This window comes from Phyllobates terribilis, unplaced genomic scaffold, assembly GCF_046119375.1.
Source record: "Phyllobates terribilis strain yellow unplaced genomic scaffold, ASM4611937v1 Scaffold_2__4_contigs__length_985480577, whole genome shotgun sequence".
In the NCBI taxonomy this organism is placed as follows: domain Eukaryota; kingdom Metazoa; phylum Chordata; class Amphibia; order Anura; family Dendrobatidae; genus Phyllobates; species Phyllobates terribilis.
This window is the reverse complement of record NW_027362762.1, coordinates 797,472,278-797,492,416: the sequence shown is the minus strand read 5'-3', so window position 1 is coordinate 797,492,416 and position 20,139 is coordinate 797,472,278. Positions and strand designations below refer to the sequence as shown.

Here is a 20,139-nt window from a genome sequence, read left to right as displayed (position 1 = left end):
AGGCTGTGCGGGCGCGATTGCCGCCGGGTGTCAGCTGATTGTCACAGCTGACACCCGGTACTATGTGCAGGGAGCGGTCCTGCACCGCTCCCAGCACATTAACCCCTGCGATGCTGCGATCGAAGTCGATCGCAGCCGATCGCAGCATTGCGGGGGCAAGGGGAGGTGATCGCAGATACTCACCTCCTCTTCCGGCTTCCAGCGCTGTCTGCAAAGTCTTCCCGGGTGTTGCCATGACGACCCGATGTCGTCATGACAACATCCGGGTCACCAGACAGCAGGAAGATTGTTTGGACATGCGCAGTGCATCTCCAAACAATCTTCTCACTGTGCAGCGCTGATAGCCTGTATCACACAGGGATGGTGCTGCATTCCTGTGCCATGCAGGCGATCAGAGAAAAAAAAGTGAAAGTCCCATAGTGGGACAAAGTAATAAAGTATAAAAACTGTCAGTAAGTGAAAAAAAAAAAAAATTGCAAAAATATAAAAAAAAATAAAATAAAATAATCCACCAAAAATAAAAATATAATGTGCCCATCAATAAATATTATTATAAAAAAAAACAATAAAAGTACACATATTTGGTATCGCCGCGTCCGGAACAACCTGACCTATAAAACTGTCCCACTAGTTAACCCCTTCAGTGAACACGGTAAAAAAAAAAAAAAACGAAGCAAAAAAACAATGCTTTATCACCATACCGCCAAATAAAAAATGGAATAACACGCGATCAAAAAGACGAATATAAATAAAAATGGTACCGCTGAAAACGTCATCTCGTCCCGCAAAAAACAAGCTGACATACAGCTCCATCAGCCGAAAAATAAAAAAGTTATAGCTCTCAGAATAAAGCAATGCTAAAAAATATTTTTTTCTATAAAATTGCTTTTATTATGTAAAAGTGCAAAACATAGAAAAACGATATAAATGTGGTACCGCTGTAAACGTACTGACCCGAAGAATAAAGCTGCCTTATCACTTTTACCACACGCCGAACAGAATAAAAAAAGAAAAAAAACAATTCCTGAATTGTTGGTTTTTGTTTATTCTGCCTCCCAAAAATCGGAATAGAAAGCGATCAAAAAATGTCATGTGCCTGAAAATGGCACCAATAACAACGTCAAGTCATCCCGCAAAAAACGAGCCGTCACATGACTGTCTGCCAAAATCTGGAAAAATGATAGCTCTCAAAATATGGCGCTGCAAAAACTAGATTTTACAAAAAATGCGTCTTTTTGTGTGTGACAGCTGTCAGTCATAAAAACCCCATATGATTCTGGTATTGCTGTAATCACACCGACCCGAAGAATAAAGTCGTCTAATCACTTATACCGCACGAGGAACGGCGTCAAAAATAAACTCTTGGGTTAGGATTGGGGTTAGGGTTGTGCTAGGGTTAGGGTTGTGCTAGGGTTAGGGTTGTGCTACCGTTAGGGTTGTGCTACCGTTAGGGTTGTGCTACCGTTAGGGCTGGGGTTGGGGTTGTGATGGGGTTGGCATTTTTTTCAAAAGTAAGAAAGAAAGATGACGATATGGCGACTAGTGTTGAGTGCAAGTGCTCGCTACTTGAGTTTGCATCGGGTGCTCTGGTATGCATTGAGTATCGTGGGTATTTGAGTGACATGCTCGAGTCTCTGCCCCATATGCTTCGCGGCCAAAAAAACTTTACGGGGATTGCCTGCCATGCACGAGCGATCCCCGCATGGTTTTTTTTGGGTGTCTAATAACCGTGAAACATGCGGAGCAGGGACTCGAGCATGTCACTCGAGCACACACTGTACATGGTGCATACCTGAGTACCCGATGCAAACTCTAGTAGCGAGCACTTGCGCTCAAGACTAATGACAACTTATTCAATATGATGACCTAATGTAAACAAATTCTGTGTCGTACCTCTGGGTTCAAAATGTTCACTATACACCTTAATAAAATCCTTGAGGGGTATAGTTTCCAAAATGGGGTCACTTGTGGGGGAGCTCCACTGTTTAGGCACATCACGGGCTCTCCAAACGCGACATGGTGTCCGCTAACAAATTCAATGGAAAATCGGCTCAAATTGTTAGCGGATGCCATGTTGCGTTTGGAGAGCTACTGCGTGCACAAACATTGGAGCTCCCCCACAAGTGACCCCATTTTGGAAACTAGACCCCCCAAGGCACCTATCTAGATGCATAGTGAGCACTTGGAACCCCCAGGTGCTTCACAAATTGATTCGTAAAAATGAAAAAGTGAAAAAAAAACACTTTTTCATATTTATGAATCAATTTGGAAAACACCTGGGGGTTCCAAGTGCTCACTATGCATCTAGATAGGTGCCTTGGGAGGTCTAGTTTCCAAAATGGGGTCACTTGTGGGGGAGCTCCAATGTTTGGGCACACAGGGACTCTCCAAACACAACATGGCGTCCGCTAATTATTCAAGCAAGTTTTACAATCAAAAAGTCAAATGGCGCTCCTTCCCTTCCGAGCCCTGCTGTGCGCCCAAACAGTGTTTTTTCCCCACATATTGGGTATCTGCGTGCCCAGGGGAAATTGCACAACAAATTTTGGGGTCCATTTTTTCTTGTTACCTCTGTGAAAATAAAAAAAATTGGGTCTAAAGTAACGTTTTTGTGAAAAAAGTTAAATGTTCATTTTTTTCTTCCACATTCAAAAAATTCCTGTGAAGCACCTGAAGGGTTAATAAAGTTCTTGAATGTGGTTTTGAGCACCTTGAGGGGTGCAGTTTCTAGAATGGTGTCACTTTTGGGTATTTTCTGTCATAAAGACCTCTCAAAGTGACTTCAAATGTGATGTGGTCCCTAAAAAAATGGTTTTGTAAATTTTGTTGGAAAAATGAGAAATCGCTGGTCAACTTTTAACCCTTATAGCTCCCTAACAAAAAAAAATTTTGATTCCAAAATTGTGCTGATGTAAAGTAGACATGTGGGAAATGTTATTTATTAACTATTTTGTGTGATATATCTCTCTGATTTAAGGGCAAAAAAATTCAAATTTTGAAAATTGCAAAATTTTCAAAATTTTCGCCAAATTTCCATTTTTTTTCACAAATAAACGCAATTGAGATCGAATAAATGTTACCACGATCATGAAGTACAATATGTCACGAAAAAACAATCTCAGAATCAGGGGGATCCGTTGAAGCGTTCCAGAGTAATTACCTCATAAAGTGACAGTGGTCAGAATTGTAAAAATTGGCCCGGTCATTAACGTGCAAACCACCCTCGGGGCTTAAGGGGTTAAGGGTATGTGCGCACACGTGTTTTCCTGCGTATTTGCTGCCGATTTTTATGTAAATTTTCAGCTGCGTCTAGCCGTACCAGCAAAGTCTATGAGAAACCAGAATACACTGTTCCCACATGTTGCTTTTTGTTTGCTGCGTATTTTCAGTGATTAGAAAAATGCTGAAAGAAGTGACATGTCACTTCTTTCAGTGTTTTTTCACCCATAGGAAGTAATGTGGGGGATGAAAAAACGCTACAAATACGCAGCAAAAACTCACCTGCGTATTTACAGCGTTTTTGATGGCAAAATAGAATGGGAGTCTTTCTCTTTTTTTCACAGAACTTTATGTGCATTACTAAATAGAGACAGAGGGACAGTGAAAAAAAACGCTGCAAAAACGCAGCTAAACCTGCATTTTTGACAGTTATCTCTGGCAGGAGATTAGCTATCAGCAGATATTGGTGCAGAAAAAACACCTGTGTGCACATACCCTAACTAGGGTTTATTTTTGGAGTAGGGCTTATATTTGAAGGAATGATATATGATGATTTATGTAGCTTTTTCCTTCATATATAGGGCTGTGACGTAATGTCATAGGGTTTTTTACCTCTGCCCTTATATGTATTCTGCTCAAAAACTAAAACAAACCTTAAAAAAATAAGTTTCTGCCAATAATCGACATTCACAATGGCTGATGGAAGTTAAACATTCCTGGTGTCATCCATACCCCAGTTGGTATTTGGGTTGCTCGGTGCATACCCTAGATGTGTCTGCTCATTTAGCATTCCAGTAGAGCGGCTCTTGTGTTTCTGTCTATTCAAACTTGATGGCAACACAAAGTGTCCTTTTCTTTGACTATGTATGACTGCAGTGGATGTGCTCGACTAGCCCTGAAAACCTTGATCCCACTAGTAAATGTCATTCAGATTAGAGAATGCTTGTGATAATGGTGATTATTTAGTTTGCTGCCCCTTTATTTCAGAGCTGTATAAACTGAAAAGGTGTAAACGGGGTTTAGAGTACATAGCATACCTAATGCACCTAATATACCGTAAGTGTGTAATATATAGAATACAGGTAGAATAAACATGAGTAAATGAGTGGCAGACTGGAATAGAGGGAGAGAGGACACTGCCTCTGAGGGCTTAGAATTAGTGTTGCGCCAACACGCTCGAATCCTAACCAAGTATTTTCGGCGTGCTTGGGAAATATGTTCACATCGCCATGGCTGCATGATTCGCGGCTGTTTGACAGCCATGAGAAATGCAGGGATTGTCTGACAAACAGGGAAACCCTTTATGTGTTGCTGCTGTCTAACAGCTGCAAATCATGCAGCCGTGGTGACGCAAACTCGGTTAGGACTCGAGCGTGCTCGAATAATACCTTATTCGAGCACATTCTCGCATCACAACTTAGAGTCCATAAGAAAAGGAGGGCCTAGGTAATGGCTGCTCATATGGCAATGTGGTAGGAGCAGAGTATTGGAGGTGGTAGGCTTTTCTGAAGTCAGTGTTCAGATTACTTTAAAAGGTGAGGGAAGCATCTGACCAATTGTGGTGGAGAGTGCAACACTATTGCCAGCATCCCTGCAGGGTTCCCCTTCCCCCTCCATGCAGGGACACTGGCATACTCGCCATCCCAGCCACACGGTGTTGTCTCCAGCAAGTCTCCAGCTTTAGTGCGCACCACAGTTGCCGGCGGTGCGCTCCCCTGCTCTTAAAGGAGTAGCGCGCGCACATAGTTAAATGCCCCAGTCAATGGCTGGAAGGCATTTAGTATTAGTGTGCACCTGCAAGATGGCTCCCAGCTAATAACTGGGAGGCATCTTGTTTAAAAAGCACCCTCTCCAGTAGGGAGCGGCCAAGCAACCATGAATCATTAGGTTAGGTATTGTGGTGTTCTACTAATGAGTTGTGAGGTCCCCTGGTCCTGGTGTGGCCAGTGTCCTGAGCCCCTGGTCCTTATGTGGCCAGTGTCCTGAGCCCCTGGTCCTTATGTGGCCAGTGTCCTGAACCCCTGGTCCTTATGTGGCCAGTCCTGATCCCATAGTCCCTAGTCCAGTGCCTTAACCACATCCCCCAGTTCGTGTGCGGCCAGTCCTTGAATTGGTATCCTAGACCAGTGTATCTGAACGTGTGCCTATCTGTGTAACCCGTATATCCGGGCTGCTACAACCAGTCTCCGAACCAGCCCTGTCTGAGTCTTCGTGTTTTGCAGTGGATCCTGAACCTAGTAGTCTGAACGGAGCCGGAGTCCGTGTCTGTAACCGCTCTGCAGAGGATCCAGAATCTATTAGTCTGAACGGAGCTCTAACCCGTGTCTGCATACCTGACCCCTGGGGTCAGCAGCTGCAGTACCGGGGACTGCCTAGAAGTGGTACCTGGCGGCTACCTGCAGCCAAGCCTGACTCCACCATCCGGAGCTCCAGTGAGGCTAGCCGCTTAGCTACCCCCCTCTTGGGTAAGTCTAGCCCCATGGCACAGTGGGTCCACGAACCACGTGCGCCACCTGCATGTGTAACAGTGAGTTTAAAAGTACAGGGGGAACATGAGAAGTTTTGGAAACTGTTGTGTGAGGAGCAGAAGATTATCATAAAGAAGGTCTTGTGAGGACCAGAGATTACTTATTAGGGAGGAATCTAGAGATTAGATCAGGGATTTATGGGGGTAGAGGATGGATTGTGGGCGGCCTTGTAAGTATTGTTAGTAATAAAAAATAAAGTGTAAGTATTTGTACATACTGTACGTACATACATACATACATATCTATCTAATATGGGTTTTTTCTGCTTTGCTAAATCATAGGTAAATGGTAAGAGTCTGTTTCTCACCATTCTGGATAGCTGATGTCTTCTTCTGGTCTAGTGGAAGCTAGAAGAGTACTGGGGGGTATTTTCATAGGGATACATGTCTCCTAGAGTAGTGCTGTTACAAGGCCCTTTCTTATATTTCTTCTACTGTAAACTTTATAAGAACTAGGTCTGTAACAAGCCATCTTATTTACTTAAATGCTTTTGTCACAGATTAGATGTTTTTTCCTTCTCATCAGTATGCGGATGTCTTCGGCCTTTTCTGGGAAGTCTGTCCTAAACACAGCATTCACCTCGCAAAGGCCCAGCAGTTTCCTTGCAATGGTAGCATTATGTTCCCCTGAGAAATTTCAAGCTTTTACAGTCAACCTAAAGGAAAAATCATTGTGTGAGGGTGTCATGGAAACCTCAGATTTGCTTGGTCTCTTTGGAGGCTTCCTTTTTGACCTTTGTCTGTGTCACTTTAATACCCTTGCAGAGCTCAATTCTTAAGCCAAACCTATCTGTAATAGATTTTGTAATGCACACACAGAATGATCATACCACAAGCCATGAGAGAAAGTTAATGAAAACCATTAAAAATGTAAACAAAATATTGCGGATGTGGAAGTGTAGATTTTAGGGCTGTATTCACAATTCTGTAACCTTGAGAGCTGAAATCACTCTATATTTCTTGCTGGTCAGCACAGCGTCTGCTCTGGTGAAGTGCATTTGATAGGTTGGGGACTGTTTCACCTGACAATCAATAGAACTGTGAATGCAGCTCCGGATTAAAATACAGTGATGTACGCTGGGATTGGTGAAAAATGAGTTCTGTCAGCTGTAAAATGATTATCACTAACATAAATATGTATGTAGTCTGTGCAGAAGACAAACCTGATCTTTGTTCTACTTCTATACTGTTGACTTCCACTTGTTTGTGCTGTATTAAAGGGGTCTTCTGAGCCTTTGGTATGCTTATGTTTAGAATAGCCCATTAATAGCAGATCAATAAGAGTACAGGTGCGGCTCCTGGCATCTTAACTGTTCAGACAAATGTAGTGGGCACAACAGTGTGGGGAGCGTAAGTCCCCTTCATTGTTTGTTAGCCACAGCTCCCTACATTTGGTAGTGGCTGTACCTATACTTGCCAACATTTCTGCTGTTTTAAAATAGTACCGTTTATGTCTCGTTTACCAGCACCGCCAGGAATGCCCCCTCTCTGTAACACCTTGGCCAACCCCATAATGTCCGCTCTGGGCGGGGTTTACATAAACCATGCTCCCTTTAGGTACAGGCCACACAGAATTAGCTGGGATTGTGCTTGAAATTTTGGAATAGTCCCGGCAAATTCAGGACATTTGGCAGGTATTGCTGTGCCTAGTATTGTGGCTCTGTTCCATTCACTTGAAATGAACTGAATTACTAAGAGGCGCAGTACCAGGTACAGACACTACACAATGAACAGTTTTATGCCAGGTAAGCTATGAATTAAATCCCCCATATACTTTAGATGGCTGTTGGCCCGACAATAGTTTGGCTGGTAGCTATCTCTGCTGTCTCTTCTAATCCAAGCGTTCCTTTGTTCCCAATGAGAGCGCCGCTGTCAGACATCTCTAGCATCGGCTTATCTCTTAGAAAACAAACACATCGGCAATCTGAAATTGGACTCGTTGGATCCTTATCTTTCCTTTCTGGAGTCCCTCTACATAATAAACTGTTGGCTGAAACTGTCAATATAGGCCAATGCTGGTCTAGTGTGTATGGGGGGCTTAACTCTCCAAATTCTTCAATTGGCTGATTGTAGGTAGGGGGCAGAAGTCAGGCACCACCAATCTGATATTGATGGCTATCCTAAAGTTGCCATAAGCAACTGCTCCACTTTTATCCTGTACCAGTTCTAATATATTTTCCCAACAATGCTTTTATATCCTACAACTAACCAATGTATGACACATGATCACCGTAGGCCGTATGAAGAATCGGTCTGAGTTACTATATGTGCAACCCCCTTCTCTTTTGCCACATTTTGATGAATAACTCCCATAGTTACTGTAGATCTAGGGAGCAAGATGCTGTAATGTCCTGATATATTCCTTGATCTCAGTCCTGCTATAGGACGTATAAGACTCTATGCTGATATGATGTTATTGGATATTTCATCCGAGCCGTCTGGTGCTCTCCCGTGTGCCTGGTCTCTGTGACTGTGCAGTATCAGTCATCGTCTGCCCTGAATGAGTTAATGCTGTCAAAGCCTTTCTCATCTAAAGAGATGATCATTGGTTGCTGCTCCAGGGGGACCAGATGCTGAAATCAGTGATGCAACCTGTGTTATTTTCCCACTACATCCCCTCCAGTGATATCTCCTGTGCTGAGGATCAGAGCAGCCACCTCCTCTTGAGTATGATCATCATATTCTCCTATTCTTCTCAGAGTTCAGAATATAAAAGCCCACCATCTATCCGTAGGACTTGTACCCTGAAGACATCTTAATTACAGCCTAAATCTGTCTGCATATTTGCCTAGGAGCGGCTGGAGGCTATGATGAGACGCTCCCAAGAACGCAGTCAACAGCTGGAACAGAAGCAGAAGCGATGGTCCTGGGGTGGGGCCTTGGTAGCCGGAGCTGGACGAGATGGTGAGTCCTTCTTCCCTGCAATGCAGCCTTTTAATACCTTATAAGAAAGGATGCAAGAGACTTTTATCTCTGTGAGAACTTTGTCCTTCCAGGCACATGGCAAGGTTATAGGCTATTAAAAATTAACCAATTTAACATATTTCTCTTTACTATGTTGTGTCTTTAGCAAACCTGAGTATTCCCTGTATCTGGTGCAGTTATTACTATTTCAATGTCTGCTACTAAAAATAGCCTGTTTTATTACTCTGGGCATTAATGTGTTAATGTTCTTAAAGGCACCACCCCTCACTGTATCTGACAGTGCAAAAATAGAGGTGATGTAATCCCGTCCTTTTTAAGGTTGGCCTTTGAAATGTTAACTGTTTCGCAGCTGAGTTACCAAATTGGACTATTTAACCTCTATTATTTTCTGTTGCTTATTTCTGTCATTTTTACTGTAGGATTTTTATATTTTATCCTCTTGTTGTTTTACTCTGGTTTTGTGCTATGCAGGTGAATCCGAAATCCCCCAACCCCCTGTGCTAGATTTAACTACCAACACCCCAGACACAGAGCCCGTGACCTGTGCCGATGCTGACGAGCCCTCTAATGGTATTTTTATATGGGACATAGCACCACTGTGTCTTTCAGTGTTCCAGTCACATTACCTCCATCACAATCCCAGCTGTGTGCTGGGGCAGACTAGTGTCCACAGCCGTGTCCTGTGTCCCATTGTACACCAGTTTGTCTGTCCACGTGGATCCAGAACATGGTGCATGATGCCCGGTCTCATACTGTCTTGTGATCCATTCCACATCATGCTCACATCACCCGTATGCGCTTCATTTTAATGCTGCCTATACAAAGTTTTGACAGTGTTTGCCCTCTTCAGAAAATATTTATTTAGGTGAAGCATCTGTAAAATATTGTAATAGGGACCCTCAAAAATGGCACACTTGGACCAAGCCAACACGAGCCCCACCCTGATGTAGGCACAAAAAGGGTCCAGCTTGTAAGCGTTCAGAGCAGGAATAAAGTATGACACAAGGCCCCGGGTGGGCCGACATCTTTATGCCCTCCTAGAGGTTGTGCTTAGTAGGGCAGCTTGCTGTGCCCAATTTTAAAGGGACACAAGGGGTAGCTAAGATGGGGTATTTTCCACGCCCTTTATGAAGGTCCTCCCCCTTTCCAATATTTAGCCGTCACCTAGGAAGCCACAGATCCCTGAATGAGATGGTGATTGTAAGCTGTAGTCCTGTCATCCTGCTGCCCATATTGTGCTATACCCTGGCATTAGGATGACTTACATCTGAGTCTTAGCTGAATTGTGTGTTCATTATCTGTGCCAGGATTTCCTGCCTAGTCATAATCCCCCATCCCCCATTACATTATCTGGGGAATAATGCAGCAAGCTCATCAGTGGCACAACATCCAGAACATTGTGTCTACAATTGATCTCCTGCTTATTGTTCTTTTTATTACAAAAAAAAATCCCTGCCCATTGCATTGTAAGATTTTGCGGCAATTGATCCGTACTGCAGTTTTATCCATTTGTTTGATTTGCAATGCTTCCAGCTGTCCTTCACCGGAACTGTACTCTATTACAGCAGCTTTATTCTGAGCATTGTCCTATCTCAGGGCATCAGACTATAAGGCTGACTAGGTCTCGCTAGCACATGTAGTGCCGTTATTTCATTTATTTAAATATCTTCCTCATTTCCAAAAGACCAGTAGTTTCAGATGACAGCGTGACCTTAGCTTCTCGGTGCATCGTCCTCTCATCTCTGTGATGATGACTTATAAATGTCTTCAGCACACAAAGCATGCCTTATATACAGGGTAGTGCAGTGCAGAGGGCATGCCCCAATCCTATGGCACCTAGTAGGTGGGCTCATTGTGCTTTAGAAGTGTCAGAGACAACCTGGCAAAGTAAGAAGTCCAGAGAGTAAAGAATATCGGAAAATAATAAGTAATAAGTTACCAGCAGCAGAAATTATATAGACCCTTTCTTTTTTTTTCCAATGGCACAGAAAACTATTTCCTTACTGTTTCCATATGCAAATTGTCTCTTCAGGGAGAAAGAGGACATTTGCATATTTATTTCTCAGAGGAGCATACATGGCTTATAAGTCTACTCACTCTGACATGCCAGACTTGGCTTGTCACTCTCCAAAAATGTTACCCCTTAGACCTTACCCCTTCCACATACTTAAGAAAATCTGCTGTTGCTGCCACTAGGGGGCTGATCTGCTTGGCTGTAACTTCCATCAGGTATAACAGAGAGCGTGAATAGCTTTCCCTACCATCATTTCTTTTTAGCGGCGCAGTTCCGACAACTTATACTGAAAAAGGTGTATTAGGAAACCACTGTTCTTCCAACAGGTGGGATTTTAAAGGGTTATTTCCATCTTCATAAAAGGGTATTGTTGGGTAAGAACATGTAAATACAAGCAATTTAGAGGGTATTTAAAGTTTTTAGCAATTCTTGAGATAGTAACACTTCTCTTTTGTTTACAGCTTGTTGCCTTGGAGACGGCCACGAATACTAGACAGCAGAACATGCGCAGTGTTTACAAGCTCTGTTCTATTTGAGCTTGTAAGCAGCGTTTTAAAGCTGGCCAGAATTGCTGGAGTATTCTGTTATAATCAAATCCCAGCAAGCTTCAGCACAGTGCTTACAAGCTAGACCGCAGCGGTGGTCTGTCTCCTAGGCAATGCGCTGTAAACAAAATATAAGTGTTGGTATCTCAGAAGCGGCTGTAAATTTTAATGACTAGTAAATTACAAAAGTGCCTGATTTTACAAGCATTATCCATCTATGAAGATGAGAATAACTTTTTTTAATTGTGGGATCCTATAGATATTCCCTAAATGTCTTACATAATCCAATAATATACAGCTCAGCCCCCTCTTATTTGTAAGATGGTGTGCAGAAGAGAAAAGGACAATTCCCTGAATATTAGGAAAATTATCATATATTCTGCAAGTCAGTGATGATAGGTACATTTATAAAGAAAAGTTTAACAGCAAGGTAAAAAATAAGTTATACAGTGATCATTGAATAAGAGAGAATGAACGTACCTTCAGGATGTGTTCTAAAATAACAAACCAACCATCCAGCCCCGCTCACGTGGTCACCCAAGCTTTGTTTGTGCCATGAGTAAACATGCTGGTATCACCACTGAGGCCAGTGATTGGCTGCAGTGTTTATATATGACAAGAGGTGGCTTAGGACAGTGATTGGCTGCAGTGTTTATATATGACAAGAAGCGGCTTAGGACAGTGATTGGCTGCAGCAGTCACTCGGAGGTACCAGGCGCATCATTGCATGGAAAGTAAACAGTTTGGCGAGGACCACCGGAGCATCAGTGTTGGATCTGACAGGTAAGTTCTGTTGGGTTTGGTGTCTCTAACATTAGCTGCAGGTACGGTCATTATTTAGAAGTCCCATATATCGCTTGCTGCTTTACATTGCTTACCAAGCATTAAAATATGAAATACATTTCCCTTGTACTACAAAGAGTAGAGTGAAACCTGTCATCTGATGATTGACTCCGCAATGGTTGCCCTCTCTAATTTAATGCATTGATTTGTAGCTTGGATGAGCGCCTCCTACTGGTAAAATATATATATGTAAAAGTGAGAAAGCGTGAAACCCACAGAATTCAGTAACTAATATCTCAGGGGTTTGGGCTACTGCTGGTTGAATATTAGCGAAGCCCTTTCCAAAATTCGTCTGTGACACCAGTTAGTATAATCACTGAAAAGAATAAGAAGAGCAGCGTTTGATTTCCAGGGGCAATTTGTGATCTCAATGTCTGATACATCTCTCTGCAGCCTGTGACAAGCTGTCATCTTCTACAATGAGTCTACAGAGGCCAGTGGACTCGCCAATCAGTAAGAGGCTCTCCGCTTCCACCGCCGCAATCACACATTCACCCGATCGAGGCAAGTGGACTGTCTCTCCCTTTTCCATCTCCCTTCGCTGCTTTACCCTTCCTTATATCGTCCAGCTTTCTTACATCATTGCTGCATCGTATCTGCATTCTTCCTCTGCCTCTCGGCATCAAAAAACTGCGAATATATACAAAATGTGTATTTCAGGGACACTGGATCTTGACATTTTATCAACAGTCGGAGTTCACATTAACAAGAACATTTATTATTACCTAACACAATACTGTATATCCACAATACATTTTTTTGATATATCCACATACTTTTTTTTTTTGTGGTTTGAAATGTTATTTTAAGCTGCTCCACTAGATGGCACCATAGCATTCACTAGTCTATGAACCCTTCAAAATGTGTGAGAAGCATATCTATCATATAGTGTAGTTGCAAAGGACAAAGCAAATATGAATCTGTATCATGGTTGTCTTGTTCCATTGACCATGATAGCGAATGCATTTAGAAATTTGGTGCTGGCACCTTACTTTTTTGTGTAATGAATATAAGGCTGATTTAGTTAGCATTGTGTCCTATTTGCCCTCTAAATTTCATCATGGAGAGGTAAGTCTGAGAGTTTGGGTCATATCAAAGGAAGGTACGCCTTCTCATGACTTGTGGAAACACAAATTGGGCAATTTGTGTGCACAGTACCTTGGTTTATTAAGTACAGTCTATATGGCAGTATTGCAGTTCAAAATTCATGTGCGGCAACACCTATTGGTGTATGTATGTATGTATGTGTGTATATATAATTATATTTTAAATGTATGTATGTGTATTGAATTAGATTTACCATGAATGCATGTTAGAGGGATGATATAATATCTTCCATATACTGTAGAGTAGTCCTATATGATGCATTGTTAGGCTATATTGACACCATAAAGCTGAACTGCAATTGCTATCAAATGTTATATGCCAAATGCAGAGCATAAATTTGCATAATCAGATGTTATTAACAGTCAAACATGCATATAATAAAATCAAAAATATCTAGAAAGGATAAATACTCATTGTATTAAGTTGGAGCAGCGCACCAACCAAGATCCCAAACGCGCATTTCCCATGCATGGCTTCCTCATACCAAAGAGTGTTGCAGCACCCTGTTTGTGCCAAGATATATGCAAATATTGAATATATCTATTTTACTCTCTTATATAGCGTCATTAATTCCACAGCGCTTTACAGACATTATGGGTACTGTCCCTATTGGGGCTCACAATCTACATTCCCCATCAGTATGTCTTTGGAGTGTGGGAGGAAACCGGAGAACCCGGAGGAAACCCACGGAAAGACAGGGAGAACATACAAACTCCTTGCAGATGTTGTCCTTGGTGGGATTGAAAGCTATATGAATTCTAAACTGCATTACTGTCATATAGACCATAGTTATAAAACCAAGGTACTGCGCACACAAATTGGGCAATTTGTGCATCCACCAGTCTGCACGTGTGTGTGTGTACTGTAAGGCGGCGGTGTTCACACTGTGCAGTAACTGAGGCAGTTACCCAAGCAAGTCCAACATAAGCAGCTTTTATTCATCAACTCACAGGTAAAACAGAAAGTCCTCTGGTTTGCAGCTGGGTTTGCATAAATCCATAACAACGGTTGCTGGGGGCAACGGTCGCTCTGGGCCGCTCAGAGCCTGACGGGTGCAGAGCCTTCCCAGGCGTGGGTTCAGCTACACACAGGCCCGCCGAGTTTTCCTGCTATGCTCCTAGCAGGTCCCAACACTGAACAACACTACTCCTTAATGCAGGGTTTTTAAAGGACCTGTGGCAAGAGCCACTGGAAAACCCGGGTTGGAGGGAGGAGGCCGCCCCCACTGCCTTCCTGTAGCCTCCTCCAAGAAATGAAGGACCTGCCGAGTTTTACTAATCGGCCTTAGCCAGATAGCCTGACCAGGTCAATGCTCGCCTTCATTGCTGCTCTGCAGCCGCAGGTGTATCTGTGACTGCAATGCACTCCAATGGTTTTAATAGGTCTCTGTACACATTCTGGGGGATATATAACGTCCCTCGTATACGATCCCGGTCACTGCCTCACAGTATGTATATATAGTGTGTGTGTGTGTGTGTGTGTGTGTGTGTGTGTGTGTATGTGTGTATGTATGAGAGATGGGCAGATGTACTACAGATCACTGATAAGATAGTCTATAAGACTAGTTGGTTTCCTGTTCGCAGTGCCCCAGTCATTGTTACCATCCAGATGTAACCAGATCCTTTATATTACCTTGTATTTGGCATGTAATGTGTGACCTTGAGGAGCGGCGCAGACACGTCTCTGAGCCGGACGTGTCGCAGTGCTTGTTATTATTGGTGCTGTGCAGCAGACTGAGCAGAGGATTGATCGTGAGGAGCACGTGTAGGTGCCAGAGCTGCGGTACATCTTTCTGGACCAATTCTAAAGACGGTGTGCTGCTGAGATATGGATTACCAGTCTATTCTGCACTGTTTGCTGATTTAAGATGTTTATTTTTAGGGCAAATGCACAAAGTTCTCTAGGAATAGGTTGACCTGTCTTTGTTTTATTTTGTTTCTTATTTTTGCATCTCTTTTATTTTCCATCATCATTTTTTATTTTATTTTCATGCAGATTTCATTTTTTATAACTCACTGTTTCATATTTTGTTTTAACATTCATGACTTTGCTTCCATATTTTAGCCCATCGCATGTACCTTAGCCCTATGGAAAATTTCATTGTCAGTCGATTGCTCACACCAACACACTCCTCCTTAGTCAGAAGCAGGAGTACAGCCATGCTTAATGAGCCATGCCATGACATGTCAGGTAATGTGGGACGGAAATCGGAGGATTCAAGTATTTATTATGCTTTCTTATATAGCAACAACAATTTCCACAGCTCTTCACATGCATCATCGTCGCTGTCCCCATTGGGGCTCACAATCTAAATTCCCTATCAGTATGTTTTTATAATATGGGAGGAAACCAAAGCAAACATGGGGAGAACATACAAACTCCTTGCATGTTGTCCTTGGTGGGATTTGAAACCAGGACTCCAACTCTGCAAAACAGTGCTGCCCTAAATGTAGCAGAAATTATGAAGGTTTCATCATAATGGGAAATTTTACACTGGTGATTATATACAGTATCAAAAGCAAAAACAATGTGGATATATACATTCTTAGTATTAGGTCTATAAATGAGAACTGAATTAAGAGGTAACAAAAATACAATATGTCAGGGGTAGGCAATTAATTTTCCCAAGGGGCTACATGAGTGACTGTGGTGGAGGGCCAAAGCAATAGGCTGAAATTAATTCTGCTGAATATTTATATTAGTTATTACTAATACTTTGCTCCGGTTCACTGATTTTCCGCACAGCAGATGCGATGTATGACGATGCAGATAGCAGTGATGCAGTCTGTGGGCTACTGATTTCAGCCATTTAGCTGTCTCTGCCCACAAGCCGGACTGTTCCAGTCCAAGGTGTATGTGTGTGTGGGGGGGGGGGGGGGGGGCTATGGGGTTCGTCTTACTGAGTATTTCTGTAGGGGGCTTTGGGCTCCATCATACTGTGGGTTTGTTTCTGTCTGTCTAAGGGGACTGTGAGGTTCATCATACTTTGTGGGGTGCTGTGGCATCCATCATACTGAGGGAACTGTGAGGTTCATCATACTGTGTGTATGTGGTCCATCTTACTGTGTGTTGGTCTGTGTGGTCCATCTTACTGTGTGTTGGTCTGTGTGGTCCATCTTACTGTGTGTTGGTCTGTGTGGTCCATCTTACTGTGTGTTGGTCTGTGAGGTCCATCTTACTGTGTGTTGGTCTGTGTGGTCCATCTTACTGTGTGTTGGTCTGTGTGGTCCATCTTACTGTGTGTTGGTCTGTGTGGTCCATCTTACTGTGTGTTGGTCTGTGTGGTCCATCTTACTGTGTGTTGGTCTGTGTGGTCCATCTTACTGTGTGTTGGTCTGTGTGGTCCATCTTACTGTGTGTTGGTCTGTGTGGTCCATCTTACTGTGTGTTGGTCTGTGTGGTCCATCTTACTGTGTGTTGGTCTGTGTGGTCCATCTTACTGTGTGTTGGTCTGTGTGGTCCATCTTACTGTGTGTTGGTCTGTGTGGTCCATCTTACTGTGTGTTGGTCTGTGTGGTCCATCTTACTGTGTGTTGGTCTGTGTGGTCCATCTTACTGTGTGTTGGTCTGTGTGGTCCATCTTACTGTGTGTTGGTCTGTGTGGTCCATCTTACTGTGTGTTGGTCTGTGAGGTCCATCTTACTGTGTGCTGGTCTGTGTGGTCCATCTTACTGTGTGTTGGTCTGTGTGGTCCATCTTACTGTGTGTTGGTCTGTGTGGTCCATCTTACTGTGTGTTGGTCTGTGTGGTCCATCTTACTGTGTGTTGGTCTGTGTGGTCCATCTTACTGTGTGTTGGTCTGTGTGGTCCATCTTACTGTGTGTTGGTCTGTGTGGTCCATCTTACTGTGTGTTGGTCTGTGTGGTCCATCTTACTGTGTGTTGGTCTGTGAGGTCCATCTTACTGTGTGCTGGTCTGTGAGGTACATCATACAGTGTATGGGAGCATTATGTTGTGTGGAGGGGGCTGTTGGGTGAAGCTGTTGATCAAGGTACAAGGACTGAATAACAAATATGATTTATAAAAGCCAAATTGTATGGTTTTGATTAGCAGCTACTGTTAATACATGTTACAATAAGCCCTAACGCTGCATGTATTAGCAGTAGCAGCTTGTCAACATAATTATGCTCAATAATAAATGATAAACATTAGTGTAAAATAATAATAATAATGAATTAAGCAGAATTAAGTATGACTGTGGTGGAGGAACTAACCAAAAGGCAGTGTCGCATGTGGCCCCTGTAGGAAAATTACTTGCCCATCCCTAATTTAGAGGGAATAGTACCAAAGAAAATCACAAAAAAACAAGTCTTTAAACATTTTGTCTCTTGAATTTGAATTCCTTGGCATATCCTATAATCAGCCCATATTTCATTTATTACTTCATTTTTATCTCTTCATTCAACCCTTCTTTTTGTTTGTTTTCTTCATTCATAGTTCATTTGAGTTAGAATTTTTTTTTATCCTTGCAAAACTGTTCACAGTCCAATTATGGGATCTATTTTCATAGTATCTATAATGTGACTTATGTGATCACGTTGTGATCAGTAAGTTATTGCAACCATGACACTCAACTTTCAGAAAATTCTTTGGGTTTATTTTTTTTGTATTTTGTGGTAGCAGCAGCTCGCTGGTCACAAAGCGACCACATTCATTTACACTATATTGCAATGTAGCAGTGGGATAGCGCAAACTTTGGCCCAATTGACGTGTATGGCAGCCAATAGCAGCTTGTAGCCCCAGCCTAACAGCAGCAATGTAGTATAATGTCCACGTTATTAGTCCACAGGCTAAAAAGAAAATGTGTGCTGTTGGCTAACAGAACCAATCGAAGTATGTAAGCAAGCAGTATGAATAAGAGCTTTATACTTGGTTTGTTTTGAGCTGTTTGCCTTCTATGATAGCGACATCTTCCAGATGAATTAATAATCCTGACCACCCTTCATAGTGTCTCTTTGTTTAAGTTCCTGGTATTGAATCCCACGAAGTTGTGTCCAATATAAACATGATCTGTAGGCAGTGAGATAGGAGAAATAACATAGTGCAATGTGATTCCGCTCGTTACTTTGATGGACTTATTATTTACACATTTATGTGTTTCCCCTTTTCTTTCTTTCTCCATGAACTTCTTCCTATATGTTCCTTTACTTCTTGGCTTTACACTATAACTCTTTAGTCTTCCATGTGTGTCCTCGTGTAGCCCCTGCTAGCCCTCTTAAATCTCCTTTCAAATCTTCACCTGCTCGGAGCGCTGATAGAAGAAAGACCTTAACGTCTCCTAATGGAACTGAAGGAATCAAGACCCCTACGTCTCCAGATTCAATACAAGTATGTGATCCCTTCTATTTCACAACCTTCATGTTGGTTATAACCTCATGCCTCCATTAAGACTTTGGAGAACTATCCCAAAAAGTTTTGTTTGTAGGGTTTTTTGTTGTTTTCTTTTAAATGTAAGAAATGATCACCAGAAGTGTGCATGTTATCTTGTCATCTCTCAATATCTTACATATGACCTGTATTCCTAGACTATATTATGTTTCATTTATTATTGCTTTATCTTTTCCACTCTGATATGCTCTCTTTTGGTCCAATATTACAGCCTGAAAAGTTAAAGAAAGAAAAGCGATCATCAACTCCTATGCCAGCCTGCGCCTTAAGTTCTCCAGTTCGAAGGTCTGAGTCTCCTGCAACGCTGTCCAAGAGATCATCATCTCCTGCAACACCCAAGTATGAACACCCGTCCAGTGTATTTGTCTATGCTGAGCTGGTTCCATAGACTGATCTGTACTCTTATACTTATCTTATATCAGCATTAAATACATATGCATACAACTTGGCCTCAAGCATTGCAATTAAAGAAGCACTCCTCCCATCAAAATTTTTATCCTCTTAATATATTGCAATCATGATGTTATATATAGCACTGTGCACTTGCGATTGCTCATTTTTCCCTTTCTTCTCAGCTAATTGTTCTCTTTTTCCATTAGGTTTATTACATCACATGATTAAAAGCAGACTAGCTGAATACTTCTAAGCTCTACGTAGAAACAGGGGGTCACTTTTTCCCTGCACGAGTCATCATTAGAACTACAATTCTACATTACTGCAAGGTCCCTGCCAAGGAGGAAGGGAGCAGAGCAGCTGGGTCATGAGTTGGAGAGGTGGTGGAGGGAGCTGGCAGGGACTTTGCAGTGATATATAGTACATACTTTCGGGAGGAATAACAGGAATGGCACAATGAAAAAGGCTAACAAATAATCACTGCTCGAGAATTGTGATTTTGGAAATACCAGTAGTAACTAAAACAAAGGTGTAATTTTGTTTTGCCTTTTTATTTTCAAATTCTGATTGCGGGGAAAAAGAATATATATTTTTGGGGTAGTATATAGCTTGAGTATTGATCCAGTGTTAAATAGGAACCAACCTACAGGCTGCTGGGTATAAATAATTATTTTTTTACCATTGCTCTCCTAAATTGCTAAACCCAAAGATGGAACTTCTGTTATTCCCTCTAAACACTGGCATCTGCAAGAAAAGGTACAAGATAAGAAGTATTGCCCTTATGCAGAACGCTGGGTTTATTACTTTAGAAACCATTTCAGTTTATATAGTTCTTGTTACAGTATTGCTCTTCTGTTACAATTCTTTCTATGTTTCCACTCAGTCTCACTTGGTATCTTCTCACTTTCAGATCTCTTTCCAAATCTTACTCGCAGTCCCCAGCCAGGAACAACAAGCAATACCCAGCATCCCCTGTCAAGTATAAATCAAGTCCAAGTCCCAGCCAGGATACACCAAAGAAGAAGGCCGAGAAACATCAGACATCTCCTAAAACAGAAGAACATCCAGCGGAGTCCAAACCTGACAAAGCTGCTTCCCCCGGAGAGAAGAAAGAAACAAATGAAAGTCAGTGCTTACTAGTCAAGATAACAAAAAATGTCTTCCTGCAGTAAAAATTA

At 42.3% G+C, this 20,139-nt stretch overlaps 1 protein-coding gene across 14 annotated transcripts in view; it reads left to right on the top strand.

The window, feature by feature from the left end:
• Positions 1 to 20,139, top strand: part of MAP7D2 (MAP7 domain containing 2) — a 138,528-nt gene that overhangs the window by 93,567 nt on the left and 24,822 nt on the right. For 4 of the 14 annotated variants that reach the window (XM_073667471.1, XM_073667476.1, XM_073667487.1 and 1 more), the window contains exons 4-10: positions 8,539 to 8,650; positions 9,143 to 9,241; positions 12,467 to 12,577; positions 15,245 to 15,370; positions 18,357 to 18,508; positions 18,780 to 18,907; positions 19,872 to 20,086. In XM_073667471.1, coding sequence (XP_073523572.1) covers positions 8,539 to 8,650; positions 9,143 to 9,241; positions 12,467 to 12,577; positions 15,245 to 15,370; positions 18,357 to 18,508; positions 18,780 to 18,907; positions 19,872 to 20,086 — 943 coding nt within the window. Of the gene's footprint in view, positions 1 to 8,288; positions 8,414 to 8,538; positions 8,651 to 9,142; positions 9,242 to 12,466; positions 12,578 to 15,244; positions 15,371 to 18,356; positions 18,509 to 18,779; positions 18,908 to 19,871; positions 20,087 to 20,139 lie in introns of those variants that run through there. The other 10 variants (XM_073667480.1, XM_073667472.1, XM_073667492.1 and 7 more) reach the window with 9 other exon arrangements.